The sequence below is a fragment of the Mus caroli genome, chromosome 11, assembly GCF_900094665.2.
Source record: "Mus caroli chromosome 11, CAROLI_EIJ_v1.1, whole genome shotgun sequence".
In the NCBI taxonomy this organism is placed as follows: domain Eukaryota; kingdom Metazoa; phylum Chordata; class Mammalia; order Rodentia; family Muridae; genus Mus; species Mus caroli.
In genome coordinates, this window is record NC_034580.1 from 75,612,868 (window position 1) to 75,636,200 (window position 23,333).

General features: G+C 41.8%; 1 protein-coding gene across 2 annotated transcripts in view; it reads right to left on the reverse strand.

The window, feature by feature from the left end:
* The window catches only part of Myo1d (myosin ID), a 297,401-nt gene that overhangs the window by 170,327 nt on the left and 103,741 nt on the right, over positions 1 to 23,333 (reverse strand). Inside the window, exons 11-14 of one of the 2 annotated variants that reach the window (XM_021176177.1) lie at positions 19,848 to 20,018; positions 15,487 to 15,557; positions 11,951 to 12,025; positions 6,423 to 6,555 (exon numbers count right to left, since the gene is read on the reverse strand). In XM_021176177.1, the coding sequence (XP_021031836.1) occupies positions 6,423 to 6,555; positions 11,951 to 12,025; positions 15,487 to 15,557; positions 19,848 to 20,018 (450 nt within the window). Of the gene's footprint in view, positions 1 to 6,422; positions 6,556 to 11,950; positions 12,026 to 12,286; positions 12,435 to 15,486; positions 15,558 to 19,847; positions 20,019 to 23,333 lie in introns of those variants that run through there. The other variant, XM_029483156.1, reaches the window with a different exon arrangement.

The window sequence follows — 23,333 nt, forward strand, 5'->3', positions numbered from 1 at the left end:
CCATCTGGTATTTTCTGGAGTTAGTTGTTATAATTGTCTCTGGTTAGAGCTTGTTCCCCTCGTGATTCTGTTAGCCTGTATCAGCAGACCTGGGAGACTAGCTCTCTCCTGAGTTTCAGTGGTCAAATCACTCTCTGCAGGCAAGCTCTGCTCTTGCAGGGAAGGTGCCCAGATATCTGGCGTTTGAACCTGCCTCCTGGCAGAAGTTGTGTTCCACTCACCAGAGGTCCTAAGATCGAGTGGAGGTCCTCTAGGTACCTTGGGGGTGCCTGCTGACTCTGCGCCCAAGGTGACCCGGTGCTGGCGCCTACCGGAAGGGATTTGTGACCCTGGTCAGGCTGGGTTTTCTGCTTTCCTAATTAATGCTGTCTCAGGTCCCACGCCATTGGATTGGAACAGAAATTGTGTTCCACTCACCAGAGGTCCTAAGATCTCGTGGAGAGTCTTCTGGGGACCTTGTGGGTGTCTGCCAACTCCGCACCCAAGGTGACCTGGTACTGGCACCTACCAGAAGGGATTTGTGATCCTCTAATGCATTTAAGTATACATCTATTTGATCTGTTTTGCACAGTCAAACAGACAAGGCATATTCAAATTCATTTAATAACTTACTGATCATATGCTGGTAGCATGTTATAGAGCCATTGAGATGTATTTTTATACTTTATAGTAGGACCTATTCTCTGTATTTAAAAGATATTCTAGAACCTAGATTCTAGGTGAGGAGAGATGATAGTACACTTGAAACACTGTGGAGAAATTCTGGGAAGTTGACTAGGTAGTACTCATCAGTTTTCCAATGAAATCCTGAAGGGCAGGGGAGAAAATATGGGAAAGGCCTCTTCCATTCACTACTGTAAAGGAGTAAGGAAAGCTCTGGTCCAGACAGGCAGCCAACAAGCAGATGCCAGGCTGCTTCTGGATCCTGGTGCAGATGTTTACTACTGCTGGTGAGCTTCTAACGCTGATAAACACTCAGCGTCTCTTTTCAGCAAGAGTCTTTCTTATGTCTTTGTTTGTGGAAAGAACATTCTCTGGCTATGGAATTCTAGTTAAACCATTTTCACTCTGCCTGATTATTATTCCTTTGAAGCTAACCTATCTTTTCTCTGGCTGCTGTTAAGAGACTTGTCTCTGAAGCAGGTGTGGTGGTGCTCACATGTAATCCCTGCACCTGGGAGCTGGAGACAGGAAGCTGAGGAGTTCCAGTGTATTCTCAGCAGTGGCAGAGAGCTCCAGGGCAGCCCAAGCCTGTTATCCACACAACACAAGCAGACAAGATGCTTTGCCTTTTGAGGCTCTGCACTTCACTAGGCGGCACGTCAGATTGCCTTTAACTTTCCCAGCTCGGGGTCTACTTGACTTCCTAGCTTGCTTGGACTGTGGCATCTTATAAAATTCTTAGAATTCTTGGGCAAATTTCTTCAAGTGTTGCTCTGTGTTTCTCCCTTTCTGTGCACCTGAGTGCGTGCATGCTAGATGTGTTCATCACTTTATGGCTCTAAGTGTAATTCTAGATAATTTTTAACTTTTAAATTTTCATTAGTATTTTTTTGTTCAGCTTTATTTCGGTAACTTATCTAGTTACTTGTTCTTTCTCATATTTCCAGGCTCTTCACTAAACATTTTGAATTTTGTTACATGTGTATGCACATGATGTGTATGCATGCATGCATGCATGCATGCAAGGAAACAGGTAAAGGCCAGAGGTTGATGTAGGGTGTCATCCTTAATAACTTCTTAGTGTTATTTTGTGAGACAGTCTTTCACGGAACCTGGATCTTACTTTCAGTAAGAATGGCTGCAAGCCCCTGGAATGTTTGTCTCTGCTCTCTAGCACTGGGTTGGCAAAGATGCACTACCATATTCAGCTTTGACATGGGTGCTGGAACTAAGGTCCTCATGCTTGCGCCTAGTGAGCCACCTCCCCAGCTGTGGATTCTATTTGTGATTGTTCTAGGATCAGGAGCTGTCATCGGGCCTGCTGTTTATTCCCACTCTAGCATATGATATCTTTTTTTAAAAAGATTTATTTATTTATTATATGTAAGTACACTGTAGCTGTCCTCAGATACTCCAGAAGAGGGCATCAGATTTCGTTATGGATGGTTGTGAGTCACCATGTGGTTGCTGGGATTTGAACTCAGGACCTTCGGAAGAGCAGTCAGTGCTCTTAACCACTGAGCCATCTCGCCAGCCCTAGCATATGATATCTTGAAGTCACTTTAAAAAAAACTTCATTATTTTTATTTTTAAGATTTATTTATCTTATGTATTATGAGTACCTTGCTTGGATGTAAGCATGTGGACCACATGTGTGCTTGGTGCTCACAGGAACCAGAAGAGAGTGTCAGTTTCTTTGGAACTGGAATAACCCATGGTTGTGAGTCACTGAGTGGGTACTGGGAATTGAACCTAGGTCCTCTGGAAGAGCAACAAATGCTCTAAATCGCTGAGCCATCTCTCCAGAGGATAGCACCACCTCCTACCCTCTGTAGTCACTCTTCACAGTGAGCTCCTATTTTCCTTGAGGGAAGTCTTTAAGGTCTGTTATGAAGGTGATACCCTCAAAATAATAATTGTGTTTTCTTCTTTCAGAAGTTTAAGGCAATATAAGAACTGGGCGCCCTTAAACTAAACTTTTGAGTTAAAGCTTTTTAAGCCCTTCAGGTAGCGTGAATGTGGGCTGTGAATCTCATTAAAGTTGACTTATAACTACATATTCTCAAGAAGGACTCACTGCCTTCCCTTCCAATACCTGACACAGTTTGGCTAAGTGTCAAAGACCAAGATAGGTAGTCTCCTCACTGACAATGGAGGATTATTTCTAGTTTATTATAGATGTGGGCTTTTGGGTTGTAGGTGTGTGTGTGTGTGTGGTGTGTGTGTGTGTGTGTGTAGATTATCAGTTTAATCTGGGTAAATCCAAGATTCCAGTTCAAGGACATAGACTGGAATGCTGATTAACCACCCTCAGGTGAAAAGGCAGCTCTAAGGCTGTGCTTCCATTTAGTTGAACTGTGTATTTACACAGCCCCTGGTTTACTATCTCTTAAGTTTACTAGTTCCTGGTTAGCATCAGAACATTGATTTCTTAAGGAATTCACTTAACACTTGTGTTGTTTCAGGTATCTTTGGTGGGCACTGTATTGACTATGCTCCTAGGAAAGACAACTCCCATGCAGACTTTTAGGATCTTTTGTCTGTGTTCTTACTTTCAACCAACCTTATTTTCTCATATTAGCCTTGTACTGTTGTAACTCCCCCAAAATGAGTAACCTTTCTTCACACCTCCCATACAGTTGACAGGTGCTGTGGACTAAAGTTTATAAACTGCATCTGTGAAGTCATCAGACCTGATGCTCTTGGAGGAGTTGGGGGCAGTACACTTCTGATTAGTGATTCAGAATTCTTAAGGTTACTGTTTTATTCTGACTTTTATTTCATCTTGAATCAATTCTAACAACATGTTTCTAGCAAACTAAATTTTAAAACGTGTTAGCAGCCAGTTATTCAAAGCATATTGACCTCCAGTGTCAGAGGTTATAACGGCCTTCCATTCAACCTGTTGGTTTTTATTTTTTATTTTTAAAATCAGTTTTATTAGAGGTTTTGTCTATTTCCTGGTTTTTGGTTTCTCCATTAGGGTTAATTTCTGCTATTAAAATTATTTTCTTCTCTTTTGAGTTTCTCTTCTGGGTCTTTGAGTTGAACTTACCTACTTTTAGCTATCTTTGTTGCTTAATAAAGGTGTGCCAAATGTTGATATCTTATAAATGTTGTTAATGCTTTGTCAAGCAGTCCTAGATATTTTATAATTTTGTTTTGATATCCTCTCAAATCTGTGACTTATTTAGGAAAGCATTTTATTTTTAGTTTGCAAGCACATTTAAATAACTTGTTTTGAGGATGGAGAATGGAACTGTCTATCTAGTCTTCAAAACAGTTTCGTCATTGGTGCCCAGCTTTGGTCAGTTCTTGCAGAAGGTTCCATTTATACTTAAAAGGAATACATAGTTCCTACTTCCTGGGCACAGGGTTGTTTTGATGTATTAGAAAAGGTTGGAATTGGGTTTCCATAGTTTCCTGTGTTTGAGACAGTCTCCCTATATAGCTGAGTCTGACCTGGAACTTGCAGTGCAGCCTAAGCAGACCTTGCTCTGTCAGTCTTCCTGAGATGACAGATCTATATTTATCCATTTTTGAGAACAGTGATTTCTTTCTCTAGTTAGAGTCAATGCCCTCCACAGCACTCGGCTCTTTCCTGCATTGCATGCCTTCTTTCTAGGTTCACCTCTTTACTGGATGCAGCAGATTAAAGATGACATAGAGTATAGAGACGGGAGGCTCAGGGTGTGGATGGCATTCTAGCCTTCATACTCATTCTTCTGTCTTTCTGGAAATTTAATTATATAAGGAGAGGGACTGAGCTTATTCGCTATCAGTTGAGGCAAAGGAATGATGGTGGAGACCACAGAAAGCTACTGCATAGATGCACCCTTGTGGTATTTGCCTACTGTAGCCATGGTGACGTACAGATGCAAATTAATTTTTTTACAAGGAAAATAGATTTTTAAAAGATAACAATAAAGAAGAAAACATACAATAACATTTCCAGAAGAAATAGATATAAAGGAGCTAAAATTAACACGTCCTAGAACGCTGCTAGTTTATCAAACCTGTCAAGAGCAGCAGTTAGGAACAGAAATCTGTTCTTTAAGGGAGGGGAAAATAAAAGCCGCATTTTAAAAGAAAATGGAAAAATAACCAGACTTAACTTATAGACAACATTGCAATCAAAGCAACAGCAAAAATTAGAAAGAATTGTCATGAACCATTTGTAAAGTCCAGCCATTTACAGCACTGTGAGGCTGACACTTAGAAGCTACGGTCTTTTTGTTTGTTTTTTTGTTTTTTTTGACACAGGGTTTCTCTGTATAGCCCTGGCTGTCCTGGAACTCACTTTGTTTCTTGTTTAAATTCCTTCTGGCCATTTGCTGTTCACACACAACACATGGACGGATGGCGCATGGCTACAGCTACATTCATCTGTTTCCACCTCTCCCCTCCCTCTCTGGCCATGCCCTACTTTCCAGCATAGATTCAGCTTATCTTTTCAGGTACAGTACGTCATACATTTTGTTGAAAACACAATGGCAGTTTCCCCTTGACCTTAATGGTAGAATAAAAAGTTTGAATTTTAAAAAGTAATTCATCTGGGATACTGTGGGACCGTGAAAGGCAGCCTGTTTTCTGGTAGAGCTAGCTTTAAACCCCGGAGACCCAGAAGGTGTTCCTGCAAAGGATGGAAGGCCCGTTTGCCATGCTCCCAGACACTAGGGTCCTGACACGAGGACTCAGCTCCATAATTCTGTGGCCATCAGTCACCCAGGGCAATGCCCCAAGCTCCTGGTATTCTGTCATGACTCCACCCCCACAGTTACCTAGAAACAGTCAGGTATGCGCCTCCCCACGGTTACCTGGCAACAGCCAGGTAGGCCTGGACCACTGTAAAAGGGGCTGTTTGCCCCCTCCTCCCTCTCTTACTCTTACTTACTCCTGCTTGCTTCTCTCTTGCCCTCTTGCTCCCCCTCTCTCCTCATTCCCTTCTCCCCTCTCTCCACATGGCCCTGGCTGGCCTCTAATTCTCTACTCCCTCTCTCTGCCTTTCTCTACCTCTACTACCCTCTTAGCTCCACTTCCCGCCATGACAATAAATGCCTTTAAAACCATTGACTGCCTCTTCTCATTAGACCCACCGTGGGGAACAATGGAGCAGGTCTTCCTCTAAAGAGCTAGGTGTCTAGTCTCCCGGGGAAGGCCTCCCTGAATTTCCAGACATGGCTTCCACCAACCTAAGCCACTGAGGAGCAAGCCAGAGACACTCCAATGCCCACGAGAACCAGCTGGACCTCTCCTACCTGCCCTTTTCCCTTCTGTCCCCGGGCTAGAGCCTGTACCGGGTCCCCACTCTAGTGGTGTCTGCAGTGCCCAAGAGCGAGAACCTGCTGTGCCTGACCTCCATGTAGGCCCGGGGACCCCAAGCCAACTCGGGTGGGAAGCTCAGACTGTGCTTTCCCACCCCCGGAGTGGGGGCCTGTGGCTTCTCACAGCCCGATGCCAGCCTGGAGTTGTGGGGTGCTCAAAGTCAAACTTCCTGAGTCCACTCCCATAAGCAGGCTCTAGCCCTATGGCGGGCCAGACATGGGCCACCATTTTAACCGACAGGATACAATTATTTTAGTCAATTTTTTTTAAAGCAGGAATAAAATTTTTATTGCTCACTTGGAATATATACTGTTCAACTTAATTAAGGAAAATGACCTAAAAAATAAATCATACCTGTGTTCTCCAATGTATGTTAATTATGTTAAGAGGGAATCTATGGATTATAAAGGACATTTAGAAAGGAAAATAATTACCTTTGAAGCAAGGTTGTCTACTAAAGCAATCATAGAATTCTTAAACAAGGTGGCAGCGGTCAGAGGCCTCTTGGTCACCTCTGTAATGCTGAGCTTGCCTTCAGGCCACATATTCTTCAGCACAGGATTTGAGCTGAAAAACAAAGAATGAGTCAAAGCTGCATTTAAATAAGGGGAATAAAAAAGGCAATCTGTGCTGTCAAGTGAGTCCTAGAATCACGGTGCACATGGGATTCACAAAGCCCAACTGGGAAAACTGTTGCATTAGAGAACTATGGTCATACCATGAGGAATATTGTACCACAGACAATTTTCAAACTGTAGCACTTTAAAAAAATTCTTTAAACTTCTTTAAAGTGACATCCATTAAATTATTATGTAGATCTTTTGCTTAGATAATGTGGCTCTTAGGAGATACACATCAATATGTATCTTATTGTCTTAGTCAGGGTTTCTATTCCTGCACAAATGTCAGGATCAAGAAGCAGTTGGGGAGGAAAGGGTTTATTCAGCTTACACTTCCACATTGCCGTTCATCACTAGAGGAAGGGAAGTCAGGACTGGAACTCAAGGAAGTAGGAGCTGATGCAGAGGCCATGGAGGGATGTTCCTTACTGGCTTGCTTACCCTGGCTTGCTCAGCCTGCTCTCTTACAGAACCAAGACTACCAGCCCAGAGATGGCACCATTCACAAGGGGCCCTCCCGACTTGATCTCTAATTGAGAAAATGCCTTACAGCTGGATCTCATGGAGGCATTTTCTCAAGGGAGGCTCCTTTCTCTGTGATAACTCCAGCTGTGTTAAGTTGGCACACAAAAGTAGCCAGTACATTTATTTTATATAAACACACACACACACACACACACACACACACCTGGAATGTTTTTGTAATGGCCAAAAAAAAAAAAAAAAAAAAAAGTCTCTAGCAGGCAAATGGTTCTCATGTCCTGGCAGACAATAGGGAAGGGAAAACATTTTCTACAGGTAACCAATATACGGCTAGGGATATGAACATAACTGTTCTGATAGTCTCCTAGCAGAGCCATCCACAAGAGCTGGATTTATTAACACATTCATAGGCAGTGCTAGTGGTTCTAGCACATTGATATCATACTAGGGCTGCTATGACCTAAAAATGCACGTTAGGCCAATTCCACGTTGAAATCACAGATTTGTTATTTGACTTTGTGGAGGGTTTTTTTTTTTTTTTCCTCATAAAATGTTTGTAGTGCCTCAGCTGTGATTTTCTTCCATCTCCCTTTGGGTGCTTCTTGCTTTAAAATAGCTGGAACTGGAAACGTTGTTTCACTGGAGGACCTTTTTTTTTCTTGTCAGATTGTTTTTCCTGACAAATTTGGGGTTAGCAAAGACAATAATTAACAGGCATTCACTGCTAATTGTATTTATTCCTCCACCACCTTGCCCATTTTTCTTTCCTTTGTAGAAAACTGAGTTGGTTCTCCAAAGCACACTGTGAGTGTGTTTCACATCTGCCCAAAACGATCACTGTGAGACAGAGGACTGGATGATGCCAGAGGGCAGAAGGGTGATGTGAGGTTGGCTGTGTGCCCAGAGAGGGCAACACTAACCACCACCACCACCACCACCGTGGAGGACCAACTACCATCAACACAGCCAGGAAACAGATTGGGATAGTTTGATCGCTGTACGGTGCTAGCCTGTCATTTCCAGTCATACCCTAATAAAAATGTACACACAAAAGCGCACTATGATGGTTTGTATATGCTTGGCCCAAGGGAGTGACCTTATTAGGCCTTATTAGGAGGTGTGGCCTTGTTGGAGGAGGTGTGTCACTGTGGGGTTTCTGTGTGTACTTCAAGAATCCTTACCTGTGCCAGAGGACTGTGGAGCACTATGGTTTGGACCTAGGCAGTTTCTAATCCAAATTCTTCCTCTAATTACTGTTGGCTGTAACTGGAGACTACTCTCATATAATGTTGTAAGTGGAAGGAAGGAGGAAGAGGACTGAAAATATGATTGATTATATATCACATTAGAGTGATATAAAAAGAATCCAAACAGACATAGTCATTTTAAGAGAGAATTTTCAGGCCAGAAAGACATGTATATAATATTATCAAACTGTTTTTTTTAAAGATTTATTTATTTACTTTATATATATGAGTACACTGTAGCTGTATTTACTTTATGTATATGAGTACACTGTAGCACCAGAAGAGGGCATCGGATCCCATTACGGATGGTTGTGAGCCACCATGTGGTTGCTGGGAATTGAACTTAAGAACCCTGGAAGTGCTCTTAACCTCTGAGCCATCTCTCTAGCTCCAAAGAGGTTTTTTTTTTTTTTTTTTTTTTTTTTTTAAAGATAGCTTAAATACTTGGATAATACTTGGGTACTGGGAACTAAACTCCAGTCCTCTGAAAGAGCAGCAAGCTCTCCAGCACCCCTAGATTTTTTTCTTTAAAGCGAGAGAAATAAAGCCAGAAACATAGCATGTATAAAGGTAAGGCAGATGTGAACAACAAGAGGATAAGTAAAAATTCATGCACTCGGCAGACCAGCTGCCTGCTCCATTCTTCCGTTTACAGACACGTGTGCACAAAGTGAACATTACAACACTCCTGTGTGCATGTGCAACTGTTGGGTTCTAAAGAACGAGAAATCCAAGGGCCACATTAACATATACAAAGAAAGGATGCAATCAGATTTTGAGAGGTTGGTTAGCCACAAAAACATCAAAAAGTGTTTGTGGGTAAACATGTCACATCTAAATGCCACCTCACTGCAAGGGCTTGTCCATTACAGACAGACACACGACATAGGCAGCAGGGAGCAGACATTTAATCTTTTCACTGCTCTGGAAGATGATAAAATGGATCAACCTTGTCCCAGTCTCAGTTCCTTTGTTCTAACTCTGTGCTTACCAAGCATACAAGCGGACTAGCTTCTGTGGGTAATATTTTTCATTGTCAATTAATAAGCAAGTTCCCACTGCTGTCTGGCTTCCCAAGCAGGTTTTTCCAATAGAAAACAACCTGTCAGACCAATGTAAGTAGTGCACCCTCTGTGACTGTTCAATATTTTAGGAAATATAGCCGAGTGTTACTTCATTTCTACCCTGGGGCTGTGATCCTGGGCTACATTAGTCTACACTGAGAGGTGCTGCACTGTCAGCTGATTTTTCTAGGCCATGGTAAACGCACACAGAAAACAAATACCATTTTGTGTTCCTTTTAGGACACAAGCTTGACAGCATACTGTGACATTATTACTGGTCAGACGTGGTTATATATCCAGTTTAACATTTTCTACATAGAGAAATGCTAGACTCTGCCAGTAGTCCCTCAAACGGGTGCATACCACCTGACAAATGGAACCCTGGCTTTCTTTTCTGAAAGTCACGTTCTCCTATGCCCAGCTTTCGCATGGATTTGCTTTCCTATTTCGATGTGTTTGCAACTTTCTACTGCTGACAGCTCTGTCCTCGTTCTTTGTAGCTTTAGCATCTATAGACAAACCATTTTAGAGCAAAAGATCTTAAGAGAATTATTTAAACATCTTGTGTCCATCTTTTCATTTTCTATTCTCCCTCAAGCCCATGTCAATCAAACATTTGTCTTGACCACTGCCCAGAAATCAGTATGTTCAAGAATCCAATGAGTTATCCCATAAACAAACACAGTTGGTTAATCTTGGCACCATTTCTGCTTTTTATTTGATATTGCTTATTACTGTTTTCTTCTGTTTTAAAAGAGATTTATTTGTTTCATTTATATGTGCCTGAATATATGCACATTGAATGTATGTAGTGCTTATGTAGGTCCAGAGAGGGTATCAGATCTCTTGGAATTGAAGTTTTAGGTGGCTGTGAGCTCTCATGTGGGATGTTTTGAAAGATTAGCAAGTGCTCTTAACTACTGAGTACCACTGTGTTATTTATTTATTTATTTTCTTAAAGTACCCCCTGCTGGGCCTCTGCGACACTGGATTTGTTTCTCTTCTATCTTGTAGAGTGCCCTCAGTTTTCTTTGATTAAACGTTGGACCATTAAGGACCAAATTTTTTACCCTATTCTTTCTTTACTGTTATTTTTAAACCTACTTGTTCCTTGGGTAACTCTTCCAGTCTCACGGTCTTAAATATAATCAACATATCAACGTGGAGAGGTTCCTCCAGCCCCACCTTTCTGGAGATGCAGATGCGGTTCTGCCGTGGTCTACTGGGCATTTTCACTTGGGTGCAGTATGGACTTCCATATTCAAAACACACATTCTCTTGCTACATAGGCTCCGGCATCACAACTGGGTTCTGGCTGCCTATCAGCTCACAGCTCCACTCTCCTTTCTGAATATCACCTGGTCTGACTCCTCCTCACCTTGTCACTGCTAAGCCAGCCCCAACTGGTCTCACTAGCTCTGCTTTTGCCTGTGACTGTATTCTTACACAGTGGCATTAGTGATCTCCACAGTGCAAATCACAGCAGACCATGCTTTGCAATGCTCCCTCTTTCCATCCTTTGCATTACGTTGGCTCACACACTATGATTCTGGTTCTGTCCATCTCTCTAAATTCATTGTTGCCACGCTCCCCATCTCCCACTGTTTTTAGCATATAGCCTCTTGCTGTCAATACTCTCAGCAGGTTCCTTCCTCGAGGCCTTGGACCAGCTATTCTCTCGGCCTGAAATACTTCTCCTCCAGGTAGCAGTGTGGTTTCCCCTCACCCCCTTACTTCATATAGGTGTCTGCTTGATGCTGCCTCTAGTAAGGGTTATCCTACTTTTAATGCCTCTCCTGCACCTCTATTCTTAATCTCTTACCTACTTTTTCTGAAAGTTATTTACTTATTATTAGAAAAAGAGTGGCTGCTAAACTGTCTCCCCAGCTGTACCTCAGAGCATACAAGGACATGTGGCTCCAAGGTAATTAATATAATCTTGTAATCTACTGAGGATTACTTAGACTTAAATGAGTGAGCAGAGGTCTCTTTAACCTACAGAATAATGGTCAAGATGCCTCTTCTGTCTTCCCAAACCTTCTCTCCATACTGGGTTTAAAGTTCCGTCTATTGTCTGCTTTTGTTCTGTACCCCGCCTTTTGTCTTTAGGTGGTTTGTGAAGGAATTCTCCTGCTTGGTCAGGAGGCCAGGCGTCAGCCTGAGAACAGAGCGGCTCATACATGGGTGCAAAGACCCTACAGTAGGAATCTGAGGAAGGAACAGTTTGAGGTGGACCTAAAACTTGACACCACTTGACACCAGTGACCTCTGGCCTAGCTTAGAAACTACTGGGGACATCGGTACAGGGTGCCAGAAGGCTAGTGAACAGAGAAAGCAAGGAGAATCAAGGCAAACCTTACTGGTATTAGTAGCTCCTGCCCCAAGTCTACAGATTTTATAATCTTGAGGTCATATACATTTTTCATACATTAAGCAGAACAATGCAGAAAAGTCTCCTAAAATTGTCACATAAAGGTATCATGTGCACACACATATACTCTTCAATGTTTGTCAAAGAACTTGAAGTAAAGGTAAGAAACAGTCATACCTGTTATACATAAGGCGCTTGAAATCTTGAAATAAAGTATCTTTATTTTTGTCGATAAAACCGATGGCAGAATAGCTGAGGAGAGAATAGAGCATGAGCATCATCGCCATGTACGAACCACGCCCGAGCTTCCTTAGTGTGCACAGGTCTTCTGCTATTAGTTTTGCAATCAAATTACTGTACAATCAGTTTACTTAGCTCTGAGGTAAAGGCTAGATCTTGCACACCAAATAAAAAGGACTCTGCTCCTCTCCTTCAGGAGGAAAGTGAACACTAGTCCCACCATTCTAAGAATATCATTTTCTACTGGCTAGCTTACCTCAAGAAGATGACTTCAAAATAGATAGCTGTATGTATCATCCAGCACGCCTAAGATAAAAGGAAAACAGCTGCATACAGGAACTAAGTGTCCCATCCATGGGGAGGTCAAGTGACTTGCCTAAGTACCACTCAGTGTGCAGGGTATGAGAGAGTCCAAGGAGAACTGCAAAGGATGGTAAGAACTGGGTAAGCAGAGAGGAAAAGGACCGGCAGATAACGAGGAACAACAGGCAGGATGAAGGGCTGGAAGCAGGCACATGCAGGAGCATTACAGAGATGAGCCCACTATTCATCATCAGGAGGAAGGCAGAAAGTAAGGCTTTGAAAGTCCAGCTAAGAAGGCAGATGGTGAGAAGAGCCCAGGCAGGGGATCTATACTGCTGCAGTGACTGGAAAGTCTTCTACTGGGAGCCACACAGTGCTGGGGTAAATCCAGGGCTCAGGATGAGTAGGTATGGGCTAGGTGACTGCACACAGTAACTCTAAACTCTACCTTAGCAGTTCTGCTCTCTTGCCCGCCTCCATTTTCTACCTGACAATCACTTTGATACTTCTCAGGCCCCTGACCTCGACCTTTAATTTTACATATTTAATTTTGCAAACAAAAAAATATCGCAGGTGTGCTATCCACAGGGATTTAAGGCTACCACACCCAAAATTATCTTACTGCCTGCCTAACCTAGATCTTTTTTTTTTTTTTTTTTTTTTTGAGACAAGATTTCTCCGTTTAGCCCTGGCTGTCCTGGAACTCACTCTGTAGACCAGGCTGGCCTTGAACTCCCGAGTGCTGGAATTAAAGGCGTGTGCCACCACTGCCCGGCTAGATCTTCTTAATACCTTCCTGTCATTCTTAATTGAACTCATAAATTCCCCTGCTCTTAATCTATTGTTAAACCCACACAGGTTGAGTTTCAGAGACCATAGTACAGTGTTCAAGTCTCACTATGATTTGATCCATCTACTTTTCCAGGCGTCTCCAATCTGCACTATGGCGAGGATGGATACACCCCTGCTACTTCCTGAATATTTTTTCACCACCCTTCCCACTTCATCCTATAAAAATAATTCCTAGCACTCAGAGCCCAGCAGCATCAGCCTCCCCAGGCATACACAACACCTAAAAATATTACAGTGTTTTCTTACTCAGAGTTTGTCACAACACTTGCTATGACTCATATGGAAATTATTATAACCTATCTTTTCTTTTTTTTTTATAACCTATCTTTTCTTATGCACACATATGGATATGTACACGTGTATATTTATGCTTAAATATATACTTAATCACATGCATATGTGTACATCTTGTATGAAAAGCACCTAGTGGCCAGATACCATACCCTGTAAAGTATTGGGAATCTAGAAGATAATCCATAAAAACCCAGTAGAGGACTGAAAGCTAAAGGAGAAGCCTGAGGCAGTGAATGCCAGTTGGAACTCTGGACCTGGAGCCTGGAAACCTGGTTACTGCTTCAGCTCTCCAATAATTACATCATGAGACTTTGAGCCAGATGTTTACTTGTTCGGTAGAAGCTGATTTCTCTATAAAACCGGAGGACTTGGGGGCAGAGGTCTCTGTCCAGCTCTGCCCTTACACCACTCTGATCATCAAACAGCAGCCTGGGATGAGGCTTAGGCTTATCCTAGTGAGAAGCATCTCAGTGGAGCTGGACTTAGCACTCTAAAACCTGGGCACAGGGTCGGAACTGTGGGAGAGGATGACATCTTGTAATGATGGCTAGTTTGACAGAGGGTGGTAATTTAGAGTCATGATTAGTTTTATGATTCTGGAGTTTTAATTTAGTCAGAAATAGCTATTAAAGTTTCTTCAATTGTCTTTCCAGCATTTATAAAGATAATCATTTGCTTTTGTCTTGATTAATCTCTTCTTGTAATGGGTTATGTGGGAAGAATTCCTAACATAATAAATAAGGAAAAGGTAGAGTTCTTTAAATGATAAAGAACAATGAGGACTAGGGTTCAATGAAGAGTGAAACAACAAATTCAGCCTGAACAATGACCCCATACCAAATGACAGCCACACCACAATCCCTTGGGAAAAGAACTCCCATTCTGGAACTTGGGAATGCTGTCTTCTATGGTAAGAGATGTGATTTTGTTAAGGATCTTGAAAGAAGGCACTAATCTAAATGCCACGAAATCCTTTTAGCATGGAGGGGAGAGTTAACACTCAGGAGAAAGCAATGGACAGAAGAGGCAGCCATAGGAGGTAGAGCCACAAACCAAGGAATGTCCATAGCATCAAAAGGTGGAAAGGGGAGCAGAGTCTCCCCGAGAGAAGCTTCCGGGACAGGTGTAGCCTGCCATCATCTGGTTTTCATCTTCTTGCCTCCTGAACTGGGAAACTAGGAGAGCGTACATGTGTGCTTCTGTGTTTGTTTTTGTGGTGCCAGGCAAGCATTTCACCACTAAGCTACAGTCCCTTGCCTAGGTGGCTGCTGCTTTAAGCCACCAGCTTGTGACAGTCTGATACAGGAGCACCTGAACCCTAACATAGCAAGGTAATTTTCACACCACTTGGTATTTCATGTCATTTGCTATTTTTATTGTAAGGCAATAAACAATTAAAAATAAGAACTCTCTTTTTAAACATTATTTGACAATAATATAGTAAAACTGCTTCTGCTTGCACAGTTGCTGTAGCCCTGCAGATACTGGGTGCTCTGCAGTTCCTGGCCCCTCACTCTCTACTCTCCTATCTCCAGGCTTTCACTTAACGGTGCAGGACTTGCACACTACCTCCTCCAGCGAGACTTCTCCAGACTCCTCACTGCTCCCATAATGCGGAATGTCTCTGCAGCTAAGACCTTCCCTCCCTTCCTGTGACGTAGATGTATCTACTTGTATTCACTATCCTGCTGGCTTCTTATGGGCAGCACCCATCTTATCTGTGTGTCTACTGTAGACCCAAGGCAATTGATACACTAGTTAATTTTTACTGAGTTCCAACCACACCAGGAAGTGCACATAGTCACACAACATAACTCAAACCAAATGTGTGAGAAGCAAGGAAGAAATGAAGCTATGGCACTTTCCTCAAATCAAGAGACTAAAATACGCTCGTCTACAAAATGACCTTTCCTCCCGCCCCACACACACATGAAAAGAAAAATGACTGATAGTTTCCTAGTCTTATTTCCTGAAGACAGGCTGCATGCAAATTATCATGTGAGGCACCAGAGTAAGATACTTACACCACATCACCCGCATAATGACGGATTCGAAAGTCCCGATCAAACTCCAAGATTTTGTCTGAGGCACAGGTCTATGAGATAAAGGACATAAATTTTAAAAAAGGTATTTTCAATGCACTAAGTTAGTGCATTCTAACTTAATATGACCAAACATAACAAATTACAATACCTAAGTAAGATCCCATTCTGTGGGGTTTGTTTAAATCCACAGCTGACAAGGTACAGACTTTTGGCAGAGATTCATGCAGAACACAGCTAGTCCCCATTTACTGGCTGCTCTAATAGTCGATTTGGCCAAGTGGCTAGGTCTAGACAATGCATATGAACTGTGGTTATCCCATACCTAGTGTGGTAAGAGGTTGGAAAATGATGCCCTTTATTTAGTTGGGTGTAAAGGATGGTCCCTAGCAGGTGGGGCAGCCAAACAATGGATGAAGTATGGCTTTCTGAGAAACAGACATGTGCCGTGCTATCATCTTCTGATGCTGGAATCTTTCTCCTCCAAGTTCCACTTGGGAGGATCACACTGAAGGCTTACTATCTGTGAGGCACACACATATCACAGTCCATATAATCTACTCTTAGAGCATAACAATGTTTCGCTCACATACATGTTGAGGCTCAGTGAGGTAGACAGAGAACACTACATCAAATTGCTAGTAAGTGGTATCCCTGGAAAGGCTCTAGGAAACAGAAAGGACCACATCTTTGTGCATCCAGTGTCTTGGTTCATCTGCCTGCTGAGCTGGGCTCCAGCTTAGGCGCTCTTCCCAGAGATGAGTGCTGTATACAGTTTATCACTGACAGGGAAATCACTGACTCTGTAAATGGCAGGCTTTATATGTCACTGGATTTCTTCATCACTTCCTCCAACTTTCTTTGCTACAGTAGAGCCCAGACAGGCAGATAAGTAAAATTCTACACAGTACCACGTAGAACTGCAATACTGGTACCACTTAGATGACAGTGCCCTACAGCACAGAATCCTATCCAGGTCAGCAGGCTTCAGATGCTAAAGGAACAGTGTCTAAGAGTTTCACAAATGACGAATTATAGGAAGTCAGAGGCTTCTTTCAATAGTTATTTATCTGAGAAGGTGGAGAGTTAAATACATCTGGAGTCCGAGGCATCTAGTATAAAGGTGTCTCCAAAATATATCCTCCTCCAGAGCTTGCAAAGCTGCACTTTTATTTCTAGTTGTGTCTACGGGGGTTTATGCACTGTGAGTGTGGGTTCCTTCAGAGGCCAGAGGGGCTCTTGGATGTCCTGGCTCTGGAGCTAAGGCAGTTGTAAGGTGCTTGACATGGGTGCTGGGAACTGAACTCTGGTCCTCTGCAGGGCCGGTCTGCACAAGGTCAGTCTGCACTCTTAACTGCCGAGCACTCTCTCTAGACTTTCCTCTCACCTCCGTCCTTTTGAAATATTCTTTAATCTATAAAATTCCTGAAGGAATAAGACTCAAATTATGATACATTCTTACATTTGTATAAAACACAAAGCTGTGATTGTTCTCAACACACACACTCTCTCTCTCTCTCTCTCACACACACACAAATCCATTAACTTTTTCTTGTACTGTTATATACTTTTTTTTTAGCTTTTTATTTTAAAATATTTTATAGTTGTTTAGATCATGTGACTGCTTCTCCATGTTACTTTTAAATCAAAAGGAAGATTTTTAGCCCCAAATAAAAGTCACCAATCTTTTATTTAATAAGCCAGTAAGTCTGTCTGATCAGTTAGCAGTAACAAATGATACCTGGCTCAACATACAACCCAATGGAATTATTTAACAAAAAGGTATGAGGTGATTTAAACATCTTGATAGCTTGGCTATTTCATTTCTTTCCTTATTAGGTAAAATTCCTCAGAAGATGAGGGATGGCTCAGTTGGTATAGCGTTTGCAGCATATACATGAAGACTTGATTTGGATCCTTAGCAATTACATACTATAATTGGGTACAGTAATGTCTGTAATCCTAGTGCTAGTAGGGAAGAGACAGGAGGATACCTGATAGCTCTATCAGGGAGGTCCAGGCTCAGTGAGAGACCTTGTCTCACAAAATAAACTAGAAGGTTAGTGGGATGACTCAGTGGGTAAAGAGGCTTGCCACCGAGCCCGAGTTTGATCCTTGGAAGTTACATGGTGGAGAGAATGAACTCCTGCATGTTGTCCTCTGACTTCCACATGTGTGTCAAGGCATGCATATGCATGTACACACCCAAACATAAACAAATGTAAATTATTTTTTAAAAGTTGGAGAGCAATAGAGAAGATATAGGACATTGACCTCTGACCTCCATATATGCTTACATATAGACAGATAGACACATACCACATATACACAAATTCCCCAAAGAATACACTTTAAATATCTTCATTTCAGTATTTATCCATGGGATACTGAGGGAGGAGGAAAAAGAAGTAGGTACTTGGTCTGTTGGGATACTGGGACTTCCACCAAAACCAGTAATAAAGAAGGAAATAAATAAGAAAGAAAGAAATCAATCACTACATAAATTACTATTAGCATTTCCTATCAAATCAGTAGCAAGTGTTTAAAAACAAGATGTTCAGTTGCCTTAAGGAGAAAGATTACAGCTTAGTGTGTTGGCATGCAGTGGCAGCATTAGATACTTGCATGGCTGAGGCTCAGTAGAGCCCTGAGGTCTGAGGCCAGTCTGAGCAACACAGAGCTAAAGTCCATCTCAAAAAAGAAAGAAAGTGAGATTACATTTCAAAAATACTTGAAGGGTTAGATGGATGGCTCAGTGGTTAAGAGCATTTCCAGAGGAATTGGGTTCAAGTCCTCCTTCCCACAACTCCAGCCTGAGGGTATCTGATGCTTTCTCCTGGCCTTTTAGGGCACTGTATACACATGGTCACATGGTGCACATTCATGCAGGCCAAATGCTCATACCCATAAAGTAAAATGAAAAAAATATTTTTTGCCTGACTGATTTACTTAATTCAGCTATAGAGATGGCTGAAAGATATATAAATGGCAAAAGATAGAATAATAATTTGGGGTGTCACTTTTGGGACTTACAGATATCTATTTAAATATAAACAATTTAAGAAAGATTCATTTGGTATGATAAATCAATATAACTTCACCAATACTGACTGTCTAGTATCCAGAGGGTCCATTAGTAGATGAATCTCCACCTCCTGTGATGATATCTCTAAACTCCCTTACAGTCAGCCATTGGCCTAGATAAAGGGGCCCCCTAAATGTCTCACTGAGAGTAGGGTTACTTTCCACTTTGTACAGTTTTGTGCCTAGCACTGAGGACTAGACCTGTTTAAACAAGAGGTACTGAATCAGACGTCTGGGGTCTAAGTGGGAACTGGCTGAAGGGACCGAGGTTCTAAATGCATTAGCTGAAGACCAGCTTGTAGCTACAAGTAACAGCCCTGAGATAAGTGTCAGTTAATAATCAATTTGCAGATGATTCACACCCTATTTATAGTTAATGGTGGAATTTCTCCATTAAGATTACATAATTCCAAGGGGACGGAGTTAGGAAGTAGATTTATTCATGCAGCAGTGGCAATGTGCTGCAGACTCACAGAGAAACAGAACTGCAGCCCATTTCTTTCTAGATGGGAAGGAACAAGGCATGTTTTCCTGGCAGCGTCTAGTTCCTGAACAAGCTTGCATTTGTGAGGAAGCCTGGGGTGATGACGAGGTGTCCCTCCCCAACACAGACTTCTAAACAAACACAATTGATGAGCATACTGCATATAAGGTCTCGCACAAGAGTCTGCGAACCACAACTCCTACCAATTATTGTACAAATGTGGTTTATTTGTGACATTTTTAGATTGTAAGAAAATGGAGACTTGGAAGTTTACTCAATACACTAAAAGAATGCATTTCTCCATAACAATCATGACTGCAGCTAAAATCTCTCATTTTTAAGCAGGTCCCAGGGTCTGAAGAATGCAGTCAGAACACATTCCATATTTTGTCAGTGAGGACTGTGGTGGAAAGTCAAGGACAAAAGCAATTTCTTATGCAGAGCTATCAGATGCAGGCATAAAATTCTAGCACATGGACAAGTACTCAGCATCTATTGGCTACAAATGACATCATGCTTTTAAAGAATCCCGTTCATTTTTCCTGCATCTAGCAAATGCCTTAGTCTGTAGCTCCCTCTCCTGGATACTATGATTCTGTCAACCTCACCACTGTATCAGAGAAGCAGAACTCACAGAGATACATCATTTACCAGACAATCAGGCCTTTCCCCTTTATTTGACTGTACATTCTTTTAACCTATTATAAAGCAACATTGCCCTGCCAAACAATAAGCAAAAGTCTTATAGCTCAAGATAAGAGGAAGGTCTTATTACCTTTCGGCTGGAAAAATGACCATGTTTGCCCAATTTACTGTTAAGGGCCTCAAGGAACATTCCGTCAGTGACTTTGCCAACATTCATACAAGCGTCATCCAGGATTGCAATGATGCCTTTGTGCTGCTGCTCCACGAGGTCCACAATGATCTGGTTGTTGAAGTAATCAATCTGCAGGACAAGCAGGAAAGCAATGCCCAGGAGAACAGCAACCCCAACAAGCAAGCGCGCAGGTGTCCCCTTCCTTCACCTCAGTCAAGCACACGTTAACGGAGGTCTCTGACCTAATGTCTCCACTCTTGTGCTATGAAGGGAACATCAGTGATGACTGGACTAAGGCAAGAGTGATTAATTCTTGTCTTTGTCCTTCCTGCCTCCCCATCCTACATCCAATCCCACTCCTTCAATTGAGATTAACTTTGCTTTGGGGACATGTGATGAAATGTAAGCAGACAGTTTTGAGTCTCATGGTAAGAGGAATGTTACAGGTTCTGAGTGGGTGAAGGTCAGGATGCTGTTAAACTGTTCAATGCAGGACAGCCCTACTGCAAGAATTACCCGTGTTTTCATGTTTATATTTTCAGTTATGAAGAAAGTTATTTACACCTTTAGAAAAATGTCCTAAAATACAAAAAAAAAAAAAAGTGAAGGAAATCTGTTACTGGCAAACACTTCAAATATTAAGACTATGAAAGTAAAGTCTTCTGTCCTGGGTATAAGAATTACCTTAAAATTTCAACTGCATTCCTAGAAGCCACTGATGTTGCCTGAAGATTCTAACCACTCTCATTTTTAAGTTTAATGGTGCTTTAAGCACTGCTTAAAAGTCAGGCTCTTCTGATGCCCTGAATGCCCATGAGCTGGGAGAGATGTGCAAGGTGACTTACGGATACAGAGGTCCCATGTCATACCCTCACTCCAAATGCAAACACTTTTAACAGCAACTTTCTTCCTACAACTATGGAATCTGAATAACAAGCTTTATAACTAAAATCTAAAATCCAGCTATGTCTATATAAAACATACAATGTGTACAATACATTCTTAGAAAGCTCCGGGCAAACAATGTAATTGAAAATTGAATTTTAACTTTATGGGAGTTCGCTAGAGTATGAAGTTCTCAATAGTTAAAATGATTTGTAGGGGCTCCAGAGATGGCTCAGTGCATAAGAGCACTTACTGCTCTTGTGGAGAGAGATACCGGATTCAGTTCTTAGCACCCATATCAGGTGGCTCACAATCCCCTGTAACTACAGGTCCAAGGTTTCCAGTGCTCTCTTCTGGCCTCCATGCTGTGCACATACAGACAGGTATGCATGCACACAAAAGGAAAAATAGAAATTGAAAAACCAAAACCATTATTTGCTTTTAGAAGCAAATGAATCAGAGGGATAATCAGATTTTTATGAACTTCTGGTAGGTATCCACACACAGGCCATAAAATAGGCTGTGAAGAAAATCTAATTCTGAACCCAGTCAAGACACTAGATCTCATCACGAATACACACAACACACAGGTACACAAAAGTGTGTTAATGACACTTCAGGAATTGGATTAGCAAAATCTGGGCTGGGAAACCTTACAGACAAAAATGCTCATTACAGAAAAAGTGCTCACTCTTTTCAACAAAAGATTACAAGGGAAAAAAAGAAAGGGACGGGAAGAGAAGGAGTGAGGGAAGAAGGGAGGGAGCACAGGAGGCAGACCTATGTGAGAAATCTTTCATTCAATCAATCAATCAATCAATCAATCAGTCAATCAGTCAATCACTCTACTCATAATGGATCTAATCAAGCAAACTGTCACCATCAACAGCAATACAACAACTTAAGAAGTAGGAAATGAAGCGAAAGGAATTGCTATTCATTTTTGGGATGGGGTCACAGAGCTGTGGTTACAGTTTCTGTAGGATGACTTGTCTCAGAGAGATGTGGAAAATGACAGGTGAAGGACTGTCATGGCTGAGTAATCAAGGTAGTCAGGACGTGTGAGGAAGGCTCATGAGGAGGTGGATAGTGCAGGGTTCATGTTTCCTTCTTACTCCAGAGAACGCTTGAATGTTCTGTAACGGTGAGAGGAAGCGCAGTGCTTAGAAGTTTGGGGCTCTAAGGCAAACAGAGGCTATGATGCTGTGCACACCATGCTGTTTCTGTCGCCTGGGAGTTGGGTTCTGTTGCCTTAGTGGTCTGTTTCAGTTACAACTCCCTCACCTTCAGGGTTGCCGAGCTTTTCTGAGGTGTCTGGATTAGCCACTACTGCCGCTGTTAGGCTTCCCACTGGGAACTAAGCCCACGGAACTTGATATTCTGATTGGTGGAGGAGTTTTTGGCTTTTTTTTTTTTTTATTTTTTTTTTAGTCTTTGTTTTTTTTTTTTTTTTTTTTTTTTTTGAGATAGGGTTTTATTGTATAGTCTTGGCTGGCCTCAAACTTGTGATTCTCCTGCCTCAGCCTCTGGAGTGCTGAGATTACATGTATGTGCCACCACAACCAGCTTCAAAGGATATTTTGGATTAGTTACCTCCAAATCACACCTGAATAACAGGTTTTATAAGAGTCATGCTTTAAAAAAAGCCTCAACTTCAGTTATGTTGTATATTAAACAAAAGATTTATTCTAGGAAACCTCATATAAACTTAATTGAATTGTATTTTAAATAGCTATGAGAGATCACTGTTTAAGTCAAACAATAGGCAGCTCTTTTATAATAAAATTGACAACTCTGGTTTATTTTAAATATGTAAAATTTATGTTCATACACTTCAATGACGTTTTTGGCATTCTAATATTTAACACATGATGGAAGGCAAAAATGCAATTTGAGGCAGAAGTGCTATTTATTATACCACTCTCTTTCTAAAATAAATAAGTAGAATAGAAAATGGGAAGGTATGAATATAAACATAATTTAAATATGACACTTCAAATAGCTTTTGAATTGAAATGTCAATACTATATTGGCTATCAAAGAAAAAATACTGGTTTGATTTTTATTGTGTGGTGAGAGTGGAGTTTTATAAACTCAGCAACCAGGCATGGCAGCAAGAGCCTGTAATCCCAGCACCTGGGAGGTGGAGCTTGAGTGAGGAGTGCAGGCCATCTTTGGTTTCATTGTAGGATTCAAGGGTTCTGGGAAAACATCAGACTGTCCCCTAAGAAACAAAGGAGCCCGACAAAATTTCACAAAACAGAAACAAATAACTATAAGAAAAAGTCAGTGGGTTTTAAAAAGTCTACTGCCAAAACTGTTTTAAAATATAAAGGAATAAGAATACTGACACGCACAAAGGGCTCACTCCTGTTAGGAGCAGGAGAGAACAAGGAAGCCTGGAGAGCCCGCCCCTCAGCTGTGAACCTCCGACCAGTATCACTTCCTGTCTCCATCTCATTGGCAGAGTTTGCCTCTGACAGTTACAAACATACAAAGAGCCATGAGGAGAGAGGTGACAGCAAAAGGGAGAATGTGGAACTGAACGGGAATACAATG